Here is an 18,003-nt window from a genome sequence, read left to right on the forward strand (position 1 = left end):
TGGCATTCACGGCAACCCTCCCTCAGTCTCTCAAACAACAGATGGCAGGTCTGAGTTCGTAAAAATGGATTTGTGGGAAGACAAACAATGGTTTAACAACAAAAATCTAAAATAAAGTGTTTGTCATTACATAAAACATTAATCTGACCACAAATGACAGTACCTTTTCTATTAACACTCTAGGCTTAACATTGTGGGGAGATGTGCATGTGATACCAAGTAACCCAAAACTTTTTCCTATTACTGCCCGCCCTTCCAGCAGTCAAAAACAAGTTCATTTGCAAGTACAATTGAGAACCCAGGTGTGATGACAGAGGCCTGTAATCCCTGTACTTGGGATGTAAAGGCAGGAAGATCAAGAGTTTAAGGTCACCTTCAGTTACATAGTAAGTTCAAGGCCAGCCACCCTGGACTACAGAAGACTCTGTTTAAAAAAGGGGGAAAAAATTATATATATATATATCTCCATATCCATATTGGAAAAGACATGTTAATTAAAATGCTGCTGTGGTCAGTAGGCACTGCCTCTCCCAGGAAGCCAGGAGTACTGACAGATAAACACGAGGTGTTCCCTGCTCAGCCTCACTTTTTGCACTTGCTACCTGGCTTCTCATCTCATAAACAAGTATGTCCTGTCTGTACTGAAATTTACCTACCCTACATTATCGCAAGGTGTACTGCCTGCATGTGTGGCTGCACCCCAGAAGAGGGAACCAGATCTCATTACAGATGGTTGTGAACCACCCTGAGGTTGCTGGGAATTGAACTCAGGACCTTTCTTTGGAAGAGCAGCCAATTCTCTTAACCTCTGAACCATCTCTCCAGTCGCCTGCCACTTCTTCTTGAGTGCTGGGATTAAAGGAGTGTGCAACCATGACTGGCAATAAATCATTTTTATAAAAAATATTTTACCATTAATAAATTATGTATAGATTTTAATGTATCATGTAAGCATTTAATATACGAAGCATCTCTAAAAATCAGTATAAAACATATCTAGAATAGCTGAGTTATAACTGTTGTGAAGCTAAGGCTGGAGGAACCCAAGTTGATGACAACTAAGGGAGTCCCAGGTTATCTGTGGCTAGGAGATCCTGACTCAAAAACAAGAACTAAATGAATAAATAAAGTAACTTGAGTTGAAACCAGAAACACCCAAATTCAGTAATAGATACACGGAGGTAGGCTGTTCTAGATGGACACAAAGAGTAAGTGGAATCAATCGCCGATACATAACAACACGGATGAGTTCCAAAATAACTACAGTAAGTAAGGTTCAGGTTTTATGCAAGGACGGTTCCACTGCATGGCTCCATTGACATGAAATGCTAAAATATACAAGATCTATATTGTCAAAAATCTGCGGGTGACCGATAGGGAAAAGGAGCATGAGAGATTCTGGGAGAAGTGATTATAGTCACTGCTTTGAGTATGTGACCATGTATGGGTGGAGACAGATTCCAAAACCCCACTGTGGTTTCAACATACAATTTTTTATAAGCAAATATCTCCAAAGCTGTTACAAAAGAAAGAAAGAAAGAAAGAAAGAAAGAAAGAAAGAAAGAAAGAAAGAAAGAAAGAAAGAGGAGCTAACTTTAATCCTGAGTGTATAAGAAGCTATAATGTCTGCCTTGTATACTTTTTTTTTGGCTTTTCAAGACAAGGTTTCTCTGTGTAGCCTTGGCTGTCCTGGACTCTCTTTGTAGACCAGGCTAGCCTTGAACTCACAGTTATCCACCTGCCTCTGTCTCCCGAGTACTGAGATTAAAGGTGTGCGCCACCATGTCCGGCTCTGCCTTGTATACTTTTAACATCATTTCAGAACATGAAACCAACACAGAATAGTTTAAAGTAAAAATGTATTAGCTTTAAATTTATTACCTCATAACATTTAGGGCCTGAGAGTTTTCAATTCCTTTAAAACAAACTTTTTTGGCATGATCTCCTACGCCATGGCCAGTAACAAGTTTTTTTTCTTCTAGTAAGAAATCCCGGAATGACGTAGATGAAGGTGAGTTTACAGATGCCCTGCAAAAGAAAGCAAAGCTCGTGTTAAAACACTCGGCAAAGGGGCATTACAAGAAGACAAACAATACAGTGTATGAAACCGTCAAAGAATAAAATAAAATAAAATAAAAGGAAAAACTGATTTCATAGATTTTTCAACAAAAACATTTGAAAATATGTTAGCTTCACAGATTTTTAATCCTACAACTGCTTATTCTAACAGAGTTTTAGTGTGCATGGTTGAATAGGACATGGTATACTGTTTTTTGTTTTGTTTTGTTTGCCAATTTGATACAAGCTAAGGTCATCTTAAGGAGAGAACCTCAACTGACAAAATGTCTCCATCAGACTGGCCTGTAGGAAAATCTGTGGACTACCCTGGTCCTAATTCACAGGGAGCCAGGCAGTAAGCAGCTTCCCCCACAGCCTCTGCCTTACCTCCGGCCTCCAGGTCCTGCTCTGACCCCCACATGATGGTGGGTTATGGGGAGTGCAAGTGAAACAAGCTCTTTCCTCCCCAAGTTGGTTCTGGTCATTGCTTTAACACACAAAAGAAAAGCAGCGGCAAACAAAGACACATGAAAACACTTCTGTGACATGGCTACTCAGTGTATGCCCAAAAATGGGAGGGGTCTACACTAAAATTTTTACAATGATTTAATTATCATTTTCCATGTGGCAATAGAAGTTTGTTGATTTTGAATCAACAATGAAAATTGTGCCATAAGAAAAAGGAATTACTAGATACCAACACTGAATATAAACTCTAGATGTTAAAAAATAGCTACTATAGTTCGGCAACAAATAAGAAAAAAATACATTTGGGGCGTGTGTTGGTTAGCTTTTTGTCAACTCAATAGAAGCTAGAGTTACTCAGAGAGGGACTTTTCATTGACAAAACGTCTCCATAAGACTGGCTGATAAGCAGGTCTGTCAGGCACTTCACTGATTAATGACTAAGGTGGGAGGGTGCAGCCCACTGTGGGTGATGCCAACCTGGGCCAATGGCCCTGGATTGTATAAAACACAGGCGGAACAAGCCAGTAAGCCGCATTTCTCATGGCTTCTGCATCTGCTCTTGTCTTGAGGTCCCGCCTTGACTTCTCTCAATGATGGACTGTGATGTGGAATTCTAACAAGAATAAGCCTTCTCCTCCCCGAATAGCTTTTAGTTGTGGTGTTTTATCACATCAAGAGAAACGGGGGGGGGGGGGGGGGGGTGGGTGGGGGGGAGGGGGGGGGGGGCTGTGAGGGGAAGAGGGAAGTGACGTAATAGATGCGTGAATAATAATAACAAAAGAAACCCTAACTCAGATAGAATGAAATGAGTGACAGGTAAATAACTCAGCAGAGAAAAAGAAATGAAAAAATAACAACGGTATTCCAAACCTTAAAATGTTTAAAACACTTTACTTAGATGGACTTGCAGACTGAAAGCCAGTAAAAGAGATAAATGAAATGCAAATTTTAAATGTGAAGAACAGACAGATGACTGACACTCATTTCTTAGCCTTGGTGAGTAATGTGACTTTAAATGGCCAACGGACGTAACTAGAGAAACCAGAGCCAGCAGAAGGATACAAAAGACAAGAATGTAAACCAAACCATGGCCAAAATCTCGCCACATTTTCCAAGAGACATAAATTTAAAGATTAAAAATGTTAGCAAGCCCAAAGACAAATTTTAAAAAACATCCTTAAGCAAACTAAATATTTGCTTTAACTATAGATAAAAGAAAAAGCTGAGGACTAGCACACTTTGCTTAATGGTATAGACTGCGTGGCATGCAAGAGGCCCCAAGTTTAATACCAAGATGTGTGTGTGTGTGTGTGTGTGTGTGTGTGTGTGTGTGTGTGTTTTAGAGGGGGTGGTGGTGACGTGAAAGCCAGAAGTGCATCACAATATGAGAATGTAGCTAGTTTGTTTCAGAAACAAGGGAAACCAGAAAGCAGTATAAAGAAATCATTAACACATCAATAAAAAGAAACATGTCAATCTAGCCTACATCTCCAAGAGAAGTCTGCAACCATTAACAGGCCTGGGCTCCATCAGAAGGGAGCCAGAGACACCTAGCTAAGATACCTGAAACCAGACAATAAACACTGAAGCTGCTTTACAGGAAAAAAACATTATGGAACAATAGATAACACAATGTCCACAGGAATTACAAAGTTAATGAGGAACTTCTGTAAACAACCAAAAGGAGAAAAGTGTGACAATTTACATGGTATGGGCAAATAATTAAAAAAAAACTTTTTTTAGGCAAAGACTAAGTGTTCATATACCCAACAGAGGTAAGTCTGGAGATCATGGTAAGTTGTAAAAGACAGAAATTGCACCTACTTCCACAGCTGAAGCTACATATTATATTCCAACTACATATATTCCAATTGCATTAGATTCTAGAGTAAATAAAACTAATCTACCAGCAACAAAGAAAATTACCAGTCACTGGGTCTGGTACAAGAGGGGACAATGATTAAAGATAATATTCCAGTAAGAATGCTCTAAGAGGACAGCAATGTTCTGTAATTCATAAAAACAACAATATACAATTAAAAAGAGGGGCTTGTTTATTTCAGGGACACTAAAATCACCGTAAAAAAAAAAAAAAGCCAATCAATACAACTCATCATATTAAGATGACAGGATGAGAAAAATCCTATGGAAAATCCCATTGACTGAGACAACAGAGGCATCACAAACAAAATAGTTAGCAATAAGTATATGTAAGATTTATATACTGAGCATTAGAAACATTGTTGAAAGAAACTCTAAGGTTTAGGATGCTCATCACTCAGAGAATACTAAATTGTCATGCCTCAAACTGATCTACAGATTTAAGATGATTACCAACAAAAGCCCATCAGTCTTTATTTTCTAATATGTATTTCGGACAAAAATCCAAGTAAGCATGGAAAAGATAAAATACATAATTTTGGAAAAAGTCTGAGAACTTAATAGTTGCTGATTTCTGTGCTGACAGACACTCCTCATGTCGGTGTAGAGAAGGCAAGAGGGGAACACAGGCCCAACAGAACTCAGTGAGGAGGGTAGAGCCAGGCTTCCAGCAGCACGCCCTTCAGAGGACTGCTGTATCCACAGTTAAGGTCACTTAGTCTAAGTAAGATCTCAAGCAGTAGGAGACAAAAAATGTTTCTTACAAATTTGTTTCAGAACCATGAACTACTAAAGTATTTGTGTTAAAAAAAAATCCCCCCCAAAAAATCTAAATTTGACTTTATCATAAAAATTTTGTCCATAAGACACACACAGAGAACACAAAAATTAAAAGTCCTTTTGGAAGAGCCACCTTCATTTCCTTTGCAGCCCTGGCCTTATCTGAAGGTAGGGATGACATGAAGGACAGAAGCCAGGGGCGGCTGGGAACCCCGCTGCAGACAGCCCTTACTAGGAAGAGAGCACAAGCCGCTGTGAATTTAGGAATTCCCATATGTGCTAAACGGCATACACCTTGCCAAGTCCTTTTCCTGAGAAAAACATTCTTTGCTTAGGATAAAACTCCTTAAAAATAGTAAGAACTGTAACTGTTCCTTACAAAATATCTTAACCTCACACACTCATTAGCTGCGCACAGCAACCACCTACGAAGCCTGACGCCGCAGCCCCAGCAAGCCCTGCCCTTTCCACTGGCTATGCCCAGATTTACAACTGTCTCGTTTCCCACAGCTTTCCTTTCCGAACTCGGGCTTTGGCTATTTTCTGTCCTAAAAGCCACAGAAACTTTATGGAGAAATATGTGCAGACGTGTATATCCATGCAAAATTCAGTCAGGATTCTGTTCCTTAGCCTCAGCAACTTTAGTGAATAAAACTTCTAGGTCAAAAAGGTTAAATAACTCCAATTATTTTACATAAGCTATCTCAAAGGAATGTACATTCAGACATCAAGCCAGGCCACAAAGACCATACACTGTCCACAAGATGAGAGTGAAAAATGTATTTCTCCAAGTAAAACATTTGAAAATGAAAAGTGCCCAGATCCCACATACACTTGAATGCTTCACATTAGTTTTAGAATTCAATTGGCTATAACTTCATCCTAATGCAAAGCCCCATTGTATTCAGTATTTTCCATGGCCACACCTAATTGTATGTAGCAAGGGTACAATCATAACTTGGGAACGTACATAGACTTAGTGCATGTCTGTGTGAACAGACTAGTAAAAACACTACCACAAACATGGTTTAAGGTTTAGTAGATTCACTTGTGCTTTAATTAACTGCATATTGAATATTAATAAAAAGGCAAATATAAAAACATCTGCAAACATAAATTTTCATTAGGTGATTCTATAGATAATAAATTATATGTAGCTTAAAATATCACTACCACCATAAGTACATTCTGTAAAGATAGCCTATAAATTAAAATGCTAATTTTATACTTATTTTCTACTTTTTATAACTAGAAAGTAATTGAAACATTGCCAATTATTTTTCAATTAATGTGTTAAAAGGATGGTGTCTGAGGAATAGTCACCATACATTACACATTTCACTGCACATGTGTCTGACTTAAAAATAAAATTATGTATTATACTGAATAATGTGATTAACTGTACTATTTTAAGTATGTATTTTGTACATAACTAATAATCATAATACAACAAAAGCAGCATATTATATTCATTACATTTTTGCCTCAAGCTCAATTTAAACTTTAGAGATATACTAATTCAAGAAAGAAAATCACTCCTCAACAAATAATAATATTTATTTCAATTTGTACTGAACATGCCTCAAAGCTCCTAAAAACTGCCCACTAACTATTCTATATAATGTATTCTTTAAATTTCTAACAAATATTTTCAGGTCTGTGCCAATAACATACGATAAAATGCATATAACCTCACAGCCTATTATATTCATATATTATATTATTCTAAATAGATATCTATACAAATATATTTGCATGTACATCCTTCCAAGTTGTTTCAGTTTACTATTTAATGAGTATAAATAAAAGCAACGTATGTATCATAAAGAGTTTCACAAAAAAGCAGTTTTGGAGGAGCACAGCTCTGTGGCAGAATGCTTGCCCTGCACACCTAAGGCCCTCAGTTCAATGTCGAGCAGTAAAGAAAAAAAATTTGTATGATGAGAATATAGGTAAGTCTAAAGTGATAAAAGAACATTAAGCATAAACATTAATTTATTTTTAATCATCAATAAATTAATTCAGAAACAACTTCCATTTACAAGTCAAAATAATCTATATTTGGTCAGTTATATTTGATCTCTTAAGATATATACAATTACTTACTTGTTTATTTGCTCTGAAGTTTTTCAGTTGTGTTTTCATAAAGAAAGGAGTGTATAATAAATATCACATACATTTGATCATGGCATGATTGTCTTTCAAAGAAAATATCCTCATGTTTCTACCAAGCTTAATGGCATTGTTCTCCCCACATTCACAGAATTTCCCTAAACAGGCAATACTAGATTTCTTTTCCATTTTAAGAAAATAGCGCCATCCACATGGGACTCAGCTCACGCTGCATATGACTAGGGAAAAGAGTTCACTAAATTTGAACATCAAAATGTGAGGTTTCAAGTGTTTGACTACCTTCCCCTAAGATCCCTAAGAAGTGAGCAGAAGAACAATCTGAATGAAGACGTAAGAAGAGCACAGCTATCCAGGCCCAGCAGACTGAGGCCAGCATGACTCTGCACCAGTACACAGCTACAGGGACAACCAGCAGGAGCAGACAGGAAGACAGAAACTGGATTGACAAGATGGAAAGAGCCCTAGGAACTCCTGTCTGCTGAAGACACTGTCAGGACCAGACCTTCTGTGGTGTGGCTGGGGACCAGATGTTAACTACCATAGCACAGGGAAAAATAAAGTCACAAGTCAAATGGAAAAGAAGAATAAGCTGTGAGCTGTGCGCCATGTCTAAATTGGAATGGAAAAAGCATATGAAAAAATCTGTACCAAACGTTGAGAACCAAGTACCAGCAGTAACCTCTTTATCACGATCGGCTTCCAGGACGATGGCACCTAAATACACAGAGCTTGTCAGTGGAAGCAGAAGTTGCTCATTAGAAAGCTAGGATCTCTGGAGATGAGGGGAAAGACACTAAAGAGATCACCAACGTACGTGGGATGCCAATGGGAGACTGCAAGACGTCATATAGCTACACGCATACAGGCATGCAGTATTTCCAACCAGAGCACAAAAGCAACATAAGCAAGAGACTACTGTAATAAGACATAAAAATAAACCAGAACAGAGACGACTGAAGCGAACAGCAGTGTCAATCAATCACTAGTTTCAATGTTTTATGAATGAATTAGATATTATGATTTTTGGACTTTCTTTATCAATAAACTGCTAAGATCCATCTACACGGTTATATTTAGTAACATTCTCTTCGTTACTCATTGTATTATACCTTTAAAGAGTGTTTAACCATTCATTAACAACAGATTATAAGGCTGTAGGTCAATTACTGAAGTAATGACAATATGGACAATCCTACAGTGTATATACACAGATTTCTGCTACATGCATACCGAACGGGAGAAACATTTAGAGTAAATAGATCCATCATAGTATCTGAACCTTGACCTCTACAAAAAGGCCAAGAGGCACCACAGCAAATGACACAGACCACAGAACACTAGCGCCAAGAAAGATACTGCAGGACAAAGCCTGGGACTCCCTTCCCTTGCTTACTGCTGGCTTCTAAAGTAAGCCAACGGCAACACAGTGAGATCCACATTATTACGCTCAAAGTACTCTGAAGTATTTGATTTATTCTCTCAGACTATAGTAACATCCAGAATGGCCATCCATGCCTGTGTTTAGAGAGAAAACCTCAGTGCTGTACCAGGCCCACTTCAAGTCTTCAACACCTCTCAGCTGCGTTTCCCCATTTCCTGTTCCTTTGCTTCCTCTCTCACTGACCACAATCCGCACCTACTGGCACTTAAACAACCCCTTCATTTTCAGGAACAGACTGACAGGCATGAACACTGCCAGAATGCCCTGGAATCCCGTGACAGAGGACCCTCCTGTCCCTTCCTTGCCTGACCCCCTATCCATGTACCTTACTCTTAAACTGGGTTCCAAGCATTATGACGAGTTTCCACGAAGGGAAACTGGAAGGTACCACAAACATTTTACACAACTCATCTTTAGAGATGATTCCTAGTAATGTGGCCTCCATGGGAAGACAGTGATGGCACAAACTCCCATGGTGAAACACCAAGTCAACAGCACTGCTCAGCCAACTGAGAGCGGCTTCAACTGTACTGTAGAAGACAACCAAGGATGCACAAAGGACAAGGGATTGAAATACTGAACATCAAGTTTACTTTTGTGAAATCTTAGTGTATTGATTCCTCATTTTAAAATGAAACACTAATTCCATTTCAACAGAAACTACAGAATAGCAAGAAGGACATCCAAAAATAAAAAGTAAATCCACTTTTGAGACCATGATGCCTGTTAATATATCTAATTATGAAACAAAAGGTTTTAAAGAGTCTGTACTTGTGAGCTCCCAGTCGAGATGAGGGATGGTTCAGCACTGACTGCCTATACCCACAAACATCTCTTCGAGAGCATAGCAGGAGTGGGGCCACTCCCTACTCCAATCAGGCTCAGGCCTACTCAACTCCATAGATATAAAGGCCACATCGTAATAAAGTCAGCTAAGCTTCTGTTTCCCTGGCTTCTCAGGAATCATATGGCCTTCAGCCTGCATATCTGACTGATAGGCTTGGAGAGTCCCTGCCCCTATTGGTGTGTTGTCATTACTTTTGCCTGTCTTCAATCAGGGCTGCATATGCAAATTAGGTGCATTTCTTCCCTTGTTCCTTTGTCCTCCCCTCTCCTGACTATACATATAAGCTAGCCTCCATTTCAATAAAGGCGCTGTCTGCTGACAGTCTCCCAGGTGTTCCTCCATCACATTCAGGATCCACTGCTCAGAATCCTTCTTCACCCAGGCCGGACTTGGCCCCACTTCCCTCTCCCCTAGATGGGACCAGTGTGCAAAAGTCCGACCATACCCAGACAAAGCTGGATTCGAGTCCAACATGTACTGCGTAAGTTCCAACATCTAAGTTAAAAGCCAACAGGGAAAATTAAGTATTTTAAAAGACTTTAGAAACAACTCAGAAGCCAAGCACCACCACTGAAGCCAAGGCAAGCCTCCTGCACTTTGAACAACTGGAGCATACCATGCATTCACCGGCTTGGGGGACTTGGAAGGAGCTGATAGAATTGGTTCCATGCTGCTTGTTCCTGAATTGTTTTCTTTGGTGGTCAATGCGATCATTTTCCGTTGCTTCTGAGAAAGTTTGATTCCATGAGAAATAATTTTTCTAAAAATTAAATTAGAGTAAACCAATTATTTTACTGGCTTCACTGCTTCTGAGAACTCTTAGTTTCCTAAAAAATCATTATACTAGAAACAAAACTAAACCACTCAGCATTAGTCTCTGCTAATCAAGACCATCGTAATATCTTTCCTATTAAGTTTCAACCATTAAAATATCAGTTTATACTGCTGAGGATCAAACAATGGCTACACATAGGCCCCCAAATAGCATACTTTTTAAAAGAACTTGTATCATTTCTTAGGAACAAAACATCTCAACATCCATGTCAGTAATAACTACACTCCAGCATGTACCTCTGTACCTTAGTGTGCTAATGCACCCACCTGACCCAATCATTAACACGTAGCTAGCAAACAGTACTGGGGCTATTACCTATCAAGGAGCTTTTAATTATTATATCAAATGCATAAAAATAACAGGAAAGATCCAGTATATCATTCCAATTCTGCAGGACAGAAATACAATACAACATAGTCTTTTGTCTGAACTTTTTTTTTTAACTAACCCTAAGCTTAACTTTGGTGCTGCGCCATATTTTTGTCTGCTTTCTTCTGTTTCCATGATGGTTCTGAGATCCACAACAGGAGGACTCACAGGACTAAAAGACATTAAAAAAAAAAAATTAAAAAAAAGTAATACAGCATTCATTACCTACAATACTCAACACAAAACTTAAAAGAACCTATAATTACAGATGATAACTACTTTATAGTCTAAGTAATAATTAAATTTATTTTGTTAGCTTCCGCCAGCCTCAAATGAGGTATTCTGAATGACAGCTACTCCCACAGATGCATATGTAACAACTAAATACTTTAAAGGTCTTCAAGTTGAATGATAACCTGAAATTATTCTACTAACAAAACAAAAACCCAAACAACAGAAGGAGCCTTGGGTCATCTAAATTAGGCAAAAGAACTCACTAAGGTTCTAATTAAAGTCTGTCCTTACAGATAAATGAAGCTTGACAATCATTTCATTTTTAAAAACAAACAAAACACTTACTACCAGTTACTCTTAACAAAAACATGCACTTTTCAGAAAATATGGGAATGCTCAACAATACTGGAGAGCCCCAGTGAAGGGTAGCTGCACTGCTAAGAATAAAAATAATTCTATAATCTCTGGAAATAAGTTTCTGATATAAGTGAAATCTATGACATAGCTAAGGATAATTCACATTATCATATATTAAAGGGTGATATATCGTTTATTTGCTTTCATCAAGAAACTCTGCTACTAAATATTTTAAGTCACAACAGGGAAGCTGTACTCATGAAATCTCAGTAAGGCCTGCATGGTGACACAACCAGGAGACATGATGCCACCATGGACAGAGGAACTTTCAGAAAGCCCCTCCCACAGATGAAGAGCTGTGGGCAATAAATATCTGCTGAGAGAAAGAGAGCCAGTTTCCTCCAAGGCCAAGCTCCATATAGGTTATCCAATCTCAAGTGGTCAGCTCTAATCACATGTACATGTGAGGCACACTAGATGAACTCAGTAGTGTGTGTGCGTGTACATATAAATATGAAGCAATCATAATTATAAAAGAAGAGATCATGAGTTTGAGAGTAGGAGGCAGGAGCTGGTGAGGAGCAGTAGGAATGATGTGTATGAAATTCTCAAAAGAATAACAATATAAATTTAAAAATAATTATGAAGTATCAATAGTAAAAATTCTTTTTAAAAAGTTTATTACTCTTCTCAGTAGGCAGTACTTGACCGTGCTGTAGAAATGCTGGTGCATACACTACACTGAGAATGCTGTGACTGCTAAGCACTTTGTGAATGTACAAGGTGATGAATGACATACAAAGGCAGTCTCACTGTCGACTTTACATCAGCTATTCATTAAATGTTTATTAAAACAATTAAAACATGGTTCTAGGTGTTCACACAAATTGTATGTCAATGATGACATTACAATGAATTACACCTAGAGGGGGGAAAGGCCTGTTATGGCTGGTTAGCAATTTTTATGCATGCAGATAATGTTCTATGTATTAGGATAAATTAGTATTCATTCATTAAAAATATTCATTTGGCTAAAAATTCATAGTAATCTTTCATAGAAATAGAGAATGGCTACACCAGGCTGAGATTCAGGTAGGCAACTGTCACTCTTTCCTGTCCTCCATTACAACTATCTGATAGGCCCACTCTGTGAGATAGAACCCATGCCTGACACTGCTTAAGTGGCCAAAAACATTAGACTAGATAGGCCACAGGCCTAGGGGAATCCAAAGCGAACAGAGCAATGAAATTACTTCTAATGGCATTCTGCAATACCCACAAATCAGTGTCTCACTCAGCTATCATCAGAGACACCCCCCTGCAGTACATGGGAACAAATACCGAGACCCACAACTGGACAATGTGCAGAGGAGAGACTCTGAAACAGTCTTAAATGGCGAATTTTAATCAAAGCCCTCTTCCTCTCAGGGCTAGAAAAATTATGTGGAAGAGGAGGCAAAGATATTTTAAGAGCTCGAGGAGATGGAGGACATTAAAGAAACAGTATCTTATAGACACAACAGGACTGATGCACAGACGAACTCAAGAGACTATGGCAGCAAACACAAGGATCCCATGGGTCTACGGCAGATGGGCTCCTATCCCTGAGAGGAGAAAGTGGATATGAGCTCCCATCCTTAATCCAGACGCTATCTCCAATTAAAAACTGCTTGCAAAAGGAAACTAGTTCTCTCCAATGAAGTCTTGTTGGGGAAACAAATCACTCTTAAGGGCAGACTTCATGCCTAACAGTAGATGGCCAGCAAAAAATGAACCCAATAGTATTTTTATATTGCTTTGCTTGACCTTTTTTTTTTTTCCTTTCTTTTGTTTTTTTGTCTTTTTTTTTCCTCCTTAATCTTACAGGTCTTTTGCTTGTATATTATAGTTTCCAATTTTGTGTTTTTATTGGTTTGGAATGTGTGTGTTTGTGTGTTTGTGTGTGAGTGTGTGCATTTCCTGTGACTTTTTTGTTAAATCTGGTGATTTGGTTGGTTAGTTTTTGCCTGTTTGTTTTCTAAAGAGAGAAAGAAAAGCCAGGCATGGAGTTGGATGGCCGGGGACTTGGGGAGGATCTGGGAGGAAATAAGGAAATGGAAACCACACGAGAATATATAGTATAAACTTTTTCAATTAAAATAATTAATTAGTTAAGAAAAGAAGAACATCCTACCTGCAAGAGCCAGCAGCCCAACTGGCAGAGCCTGCAGGGTCTGCCCTGTTACTGGGGATGAACTGGGGAGCAGATTTAGTTGTTGGTGATTTCTCCCATGGTTTTAAATCTTCCCTAGCACATGGATGAGGTGTTCCATTCACATATGGCTTAGATTTCCCCTGTGAAAAAAAAGGAAACTAAGTAGCAACAGCTGGCAGGGAACTCAGTAGCTTAAAGACCTACTTATTTCCGTATACAATGTTCTGCTTGTATACAGGCCTTCACACCAGAAGAGGGCACCAGATCTCATTATGGATGGTCATGAGCCACCATGTGATTGCTGGGATTTGAACTCAGAACCTCTGGAAGAGCAGCCCGTGCTCTTAACCTCTGAGTCATCTCTCCAGGACCAGAACTCAATAGCTTAGAGATGATGGTCAGTGACACCCAAGCAGCTACTACTTTCAGCTTTTTTGTCTCCAAGGGCACTGCTCAAGTAGGTCCCACCCACACCACTTACTATAAGCTAGCTGCTGTGGACACAGGAAAGTAAATGCACATGTTAAGCTTCTACTTAGACAAATAGCAAACAAAAATGAAAATAAAAGTAGTACACATAAGATATGAAGCAGTAATATTAAAATCTATATTTTAAGAGTAAAGTTAACTTTGGATTATCAAAATTTGGTACATATGTGTTATAATGCACACTACGATGTAGTATTTTAAATAAAATGGAAGTAGAGTAATATTGACACTTCATCAGAGGACCCTAAAGTCACTGCTAGTACAAAAGGCTCAGAGAGGTTTTATGTGGCACGCGCACTGTCAGGGCAGACTCTTCTGTTCTCACAAGACACTCACTGTGCCCCTTCCGTCTTCCTTACATCTCAGCTGTCCTTCAGATTAACCGTAGGAGACCAACCACCTCCCTCAAACTCCTGTATTAAACTTGAGCACTGTGTAAGACGAGTACAGTTATACTCTCGGAAACTCCTAGGTATGCTGTTGGTTAGGGGTGGTTCACGCCTTTAACCTAGCATTTGGGAGGCAGAGGCAGGTGGATGTCTAAGTTCAAGGCCAGCCTGGTCTACAGAGTGAGTTCCTGGACAGCCTGGGCTACATGAAGAAACTTTATCTAGAAAAAAAATGAAAAAGAAATTCCTAGATTATCCAATATGTATTGTGAATGTGGCAAAGGTTGTACAAAAATGATTTGGTTTTGAAAATATGGCACAGGTATTAAAGGAGGTCTAAAGAAAACCTCCTGGGAGCTAAGCAGAGGAGGAGCGCTGCAGCTGAGGCCAGTCAGCCAGCCAGCCCGTGGAAGAGCTCTCCAGATGGTTGTGTTCTAGTTAGCGCCATGAATGAGAAAGAGACCGCAGAATTTGAAACAAGGCTTACTTTCAAAAAACATTTATCTCTGATAAATTTTATCTCATTTTAATAGGCATTTGCTAAAATATTTCTGGAATTTGACTGCAAATAAACTTTTCAATGTGTCTATTCAATAATACTATATTATATATCATTATATTTGGCATCATTATATTTTACTTGTAAAAAGATTAGAAATGAACTTCATAAAGGATCCAAAGTTGCATTAAATTTCTATAATTAGAATAATTATACAACTCAGGAAAAAAACTAACTTTATAGATACTAGTGTTTTGGTTTGTTTTGTTTTTTAATACCAGGAGAGTATTTCAAAGTTTGAGACAATATAATGAAAACTAAGGTAAAATGTAGGCACATCCAACATGAAGGTGAGGAAGCAAGGCTTTCAGACCAACCTCAACCTTATCCAAATGGAATCCCGCTGTAAAATCAGGCGACTGTAAGTCTCTGGGACTACCCACTCCTGCATAGCTTCCTTCAGAGTCTGAGGTCAACAACTCCGGAAGAGACTCCACAGAATTGGTCTTACCAGACTTTAACAATCCTAAAATATAAAATAAAATAAGTAATCTTTAGCTATAGACATATTAAGTACATATGTGTTATACTCAGTGAGCCAAAGGTGAAGCTGATTGATCTAGATGTAATAAAACTTAGATTACACCCACCACACCAGCACACACTAAGGTGACAATGACATTGGTTAAGTACCTAACAACTACCTAATAAACCTCAATGACACAGAGCTCCATAAGATCTGCTTTGAAGAGACAGTTATCCTCCTTTCTCAGGAAGGGTATGAAGAAAGAAGGGACAACTGACTTCATATCAATGCAGACCCTGCCTGTCCCCTTTCTGCAGTCCCCATGCACAGAAGTCACTGTGCTCTGCAGGGAGGCAGCTTCGCTGTGAGACAAGTAGCAGCTCAGGGGAGCTGAGGGGGCAAGGGGTGGGGGCGTGGTGGGGGAAGGTGTGCCAGCAGACAGCCCAAGAGCATGGGCTGCCACTGACCCCAGCGGCAGGCAGCCTGTTGGAGGGATCTTCTGTTCCTTTGTTCTCTGAAAAAAATTTGCATCTGAGAACTTTAATTAGCTCACCCCCTGAGATAAGCTAAATGCTTGCCTCTGAAATCCCTAGTACTCAGATTTATCACAAACTAATACAAAGTAAATGCTACTTGATTTCAGGCGGTAATTCACACATTTTAAATTAACTAGAACCTACATAAAGTGTCAAAAGAAACTTGAAAATATCAACATTATCGGAGGTGTAAATGCTATACAACTAATTAAAGTTAATGAAGTGTGCTCTGCTCTCTCTTCCTCATTGAGATGTACTGTTTCCTTAAGGAAATCACCAGACAAATGGTGGTCCTTGTCAGCTGTCCACTTATAAAAACAGCCTGGAGATGGCATTCAGACTTTTTCTTATTATCATAGGTATTTTAAGCAAATTTTCATCTCAGATGTTACACTTAAAACTGTATGCCTTCAAACCCATTAAAATCAAGAGACTCAATTAAATGATTGGCACAGCAAGCAATTAATTTTGGTTAAAACAAAATATCTTGGCAGGACCACTTGTCTAACTTTCGGATTTACACCATGTTAGGTCTCCACACCACTGTTTCTGATAAAAATCTGCCATTCATTCAGTTTTCCTTTTGGTCCCCTGTAGGCTTAGATGTTTCAAAAACCCCAATTAAGTTTCCTCCTTTCACCATTATCTGCTTGGGCCACAGAAGTCATGCAGCATCAGGACTTACATGAAACCAGATTCAAGAGAGCAAATTCTATTCCTTTTGCCATTATCTCAGATAACGTTAAGTTTTTCAGGTTTATTTCATGAAATTTAAATGCAAAGTTTAAAGAAAGGGGCATAAAGTATATCTTTGCAAATCTCCAGCTTTGAATGTCGTTTGTGTGTGTGTGTGTGTGTGTGTGTGTGTGTGTGTGTGTTGGCATGACTGTGAGCATGACTGAACACGCCCTAACAGAGGTGTTAAAGATCAGGGTTATGATAACCTCGAAGAGCTCAGTCCTCACCTTGCACCTTGTGTGAAACAGGATTTCTTCGCTGTTTTCCTGTTGTGCATGGCAGACCAGGATAGCTGGCCTGTGTGATCCAATGGGTTTCTGTGTCTGCCTCCCATCTCCCAGTAGGTGCACTGGGATTACTTACGTACTCGCTATGTACCCAGCATTTTTTGGGTTCATAAGTCATTAGGTAATTGTACAATTCCCAGTTTCATAACTCTCTGCCCACTTAGCCATCCTTTTATCAAGCTACTTATATGCTTGTCTTTAGGCTAGACGTAAAGTATTCAACAGAGAATACAAAACCACAGAATTTTATACTTGGAGAGATCCTATGATGTGTCATTCTCAATTCTAGATCTACATTCAATGCTTCATAAGTCAATCTAGGCAAATAATCTCTCTTTTTAAGTTTCTTTTGTGCTACTTAAACCATTTAGTCTTGACATTATCTCCTTCAATTATAGGAAATCTATCAAATACCTCATTTGTAAAACTTAAAGAAAAAAATTATTTCTTTGCCTTTTATAAAAGTCATCTTTTCCTAAGAGACCCAAGTCAATACACAGGGCAGACTGCCCGTAAATGCTGTGATAAAAAGTATGTCAGATTATGTCTGACTGCCATAGGAAGACACGCCTAGCACCTCAAGAGCCATACTGTAGTCCCATTCATTATCTTTTGGACATACTTCACAGTTTTCTCTAAAGAAACCATTACAGCTTTGCACAGTTTAAATATAGGTAAGATGACTCTAGAATATGGGGCACTGTAGAAGACAACTAGCCTAATGCTTGAGAAAATATACAAAGCAGAAAGCACGCAGGACACAACAGGCAAAGGAAGGGCTGATTTTGACAGAGCACTAGACACTTTGGCAGCTAAACTGAAGCTCTGGAACACTGCTGAGTAGTCATGAAGATGTGGATACGATGCTAAGGATCAGTAAAGCTGACGGAACTGTGTTAGCATCAGATAGTGGTACTGATCTAGAGTGCGCCTACGAAAGTC

At 38.9% G+C, this 18,003-nt stretch overlaps 1 protein-coding gene across 2 annotated transcripts in view; it reads right to left on the reverse strand.

Moving 5' to 3' along the window:
- Ibtk (inhibitor of Bruton tyrosine kinase) overlaps positions 1-18,003 on the reverse strand; it is a 66,641-nt gene that overhangs the window by 6,991 nt on the left and 41,647 nt on the right. Inside the window, exons 22-26 of one of the 2 annotated variants that reach the window (XM_051140568.1) lie at positions 15,352-15,500; positions 13,577-13,737; positions 10,892-10,984; positions 10,225-10,368; positions 1,882-2,028 (exon numbers count right to left, since the gene is read on the reverse strand). In XM_051140568.1, coding sequence (XP_050996525.1) covers positions 1,882-2,028; positions 10,225-10,368; positions 10,892-10,984; positions 13,577-13,737; positions 15,352-15,500 — 694 coding nt within the window. Of the gene's footprint in view, positions 1-1,881; positions 2,029-9,886; positions 10,369-10,891; positions 10,985-13,576; positions 13,738-15,351; positions 15,501-18,003 lie in introns of those variants that run through there. The other variant, XM_051140567.1, reaches the window with a different exon arrangement.

Source organism: Acomys russatus, chromosome 32, assembly GCF_903995435.1.
Source record: "Acomys russatus chromosome 32, mAcoRus1.1, whole genome shotgun sequence".
Lineage (NCBI taxonomy): Eukaryota > Metazoa > Chordata > Mammalia > Rodentia > Muridae > Acomys > Acomys russatus.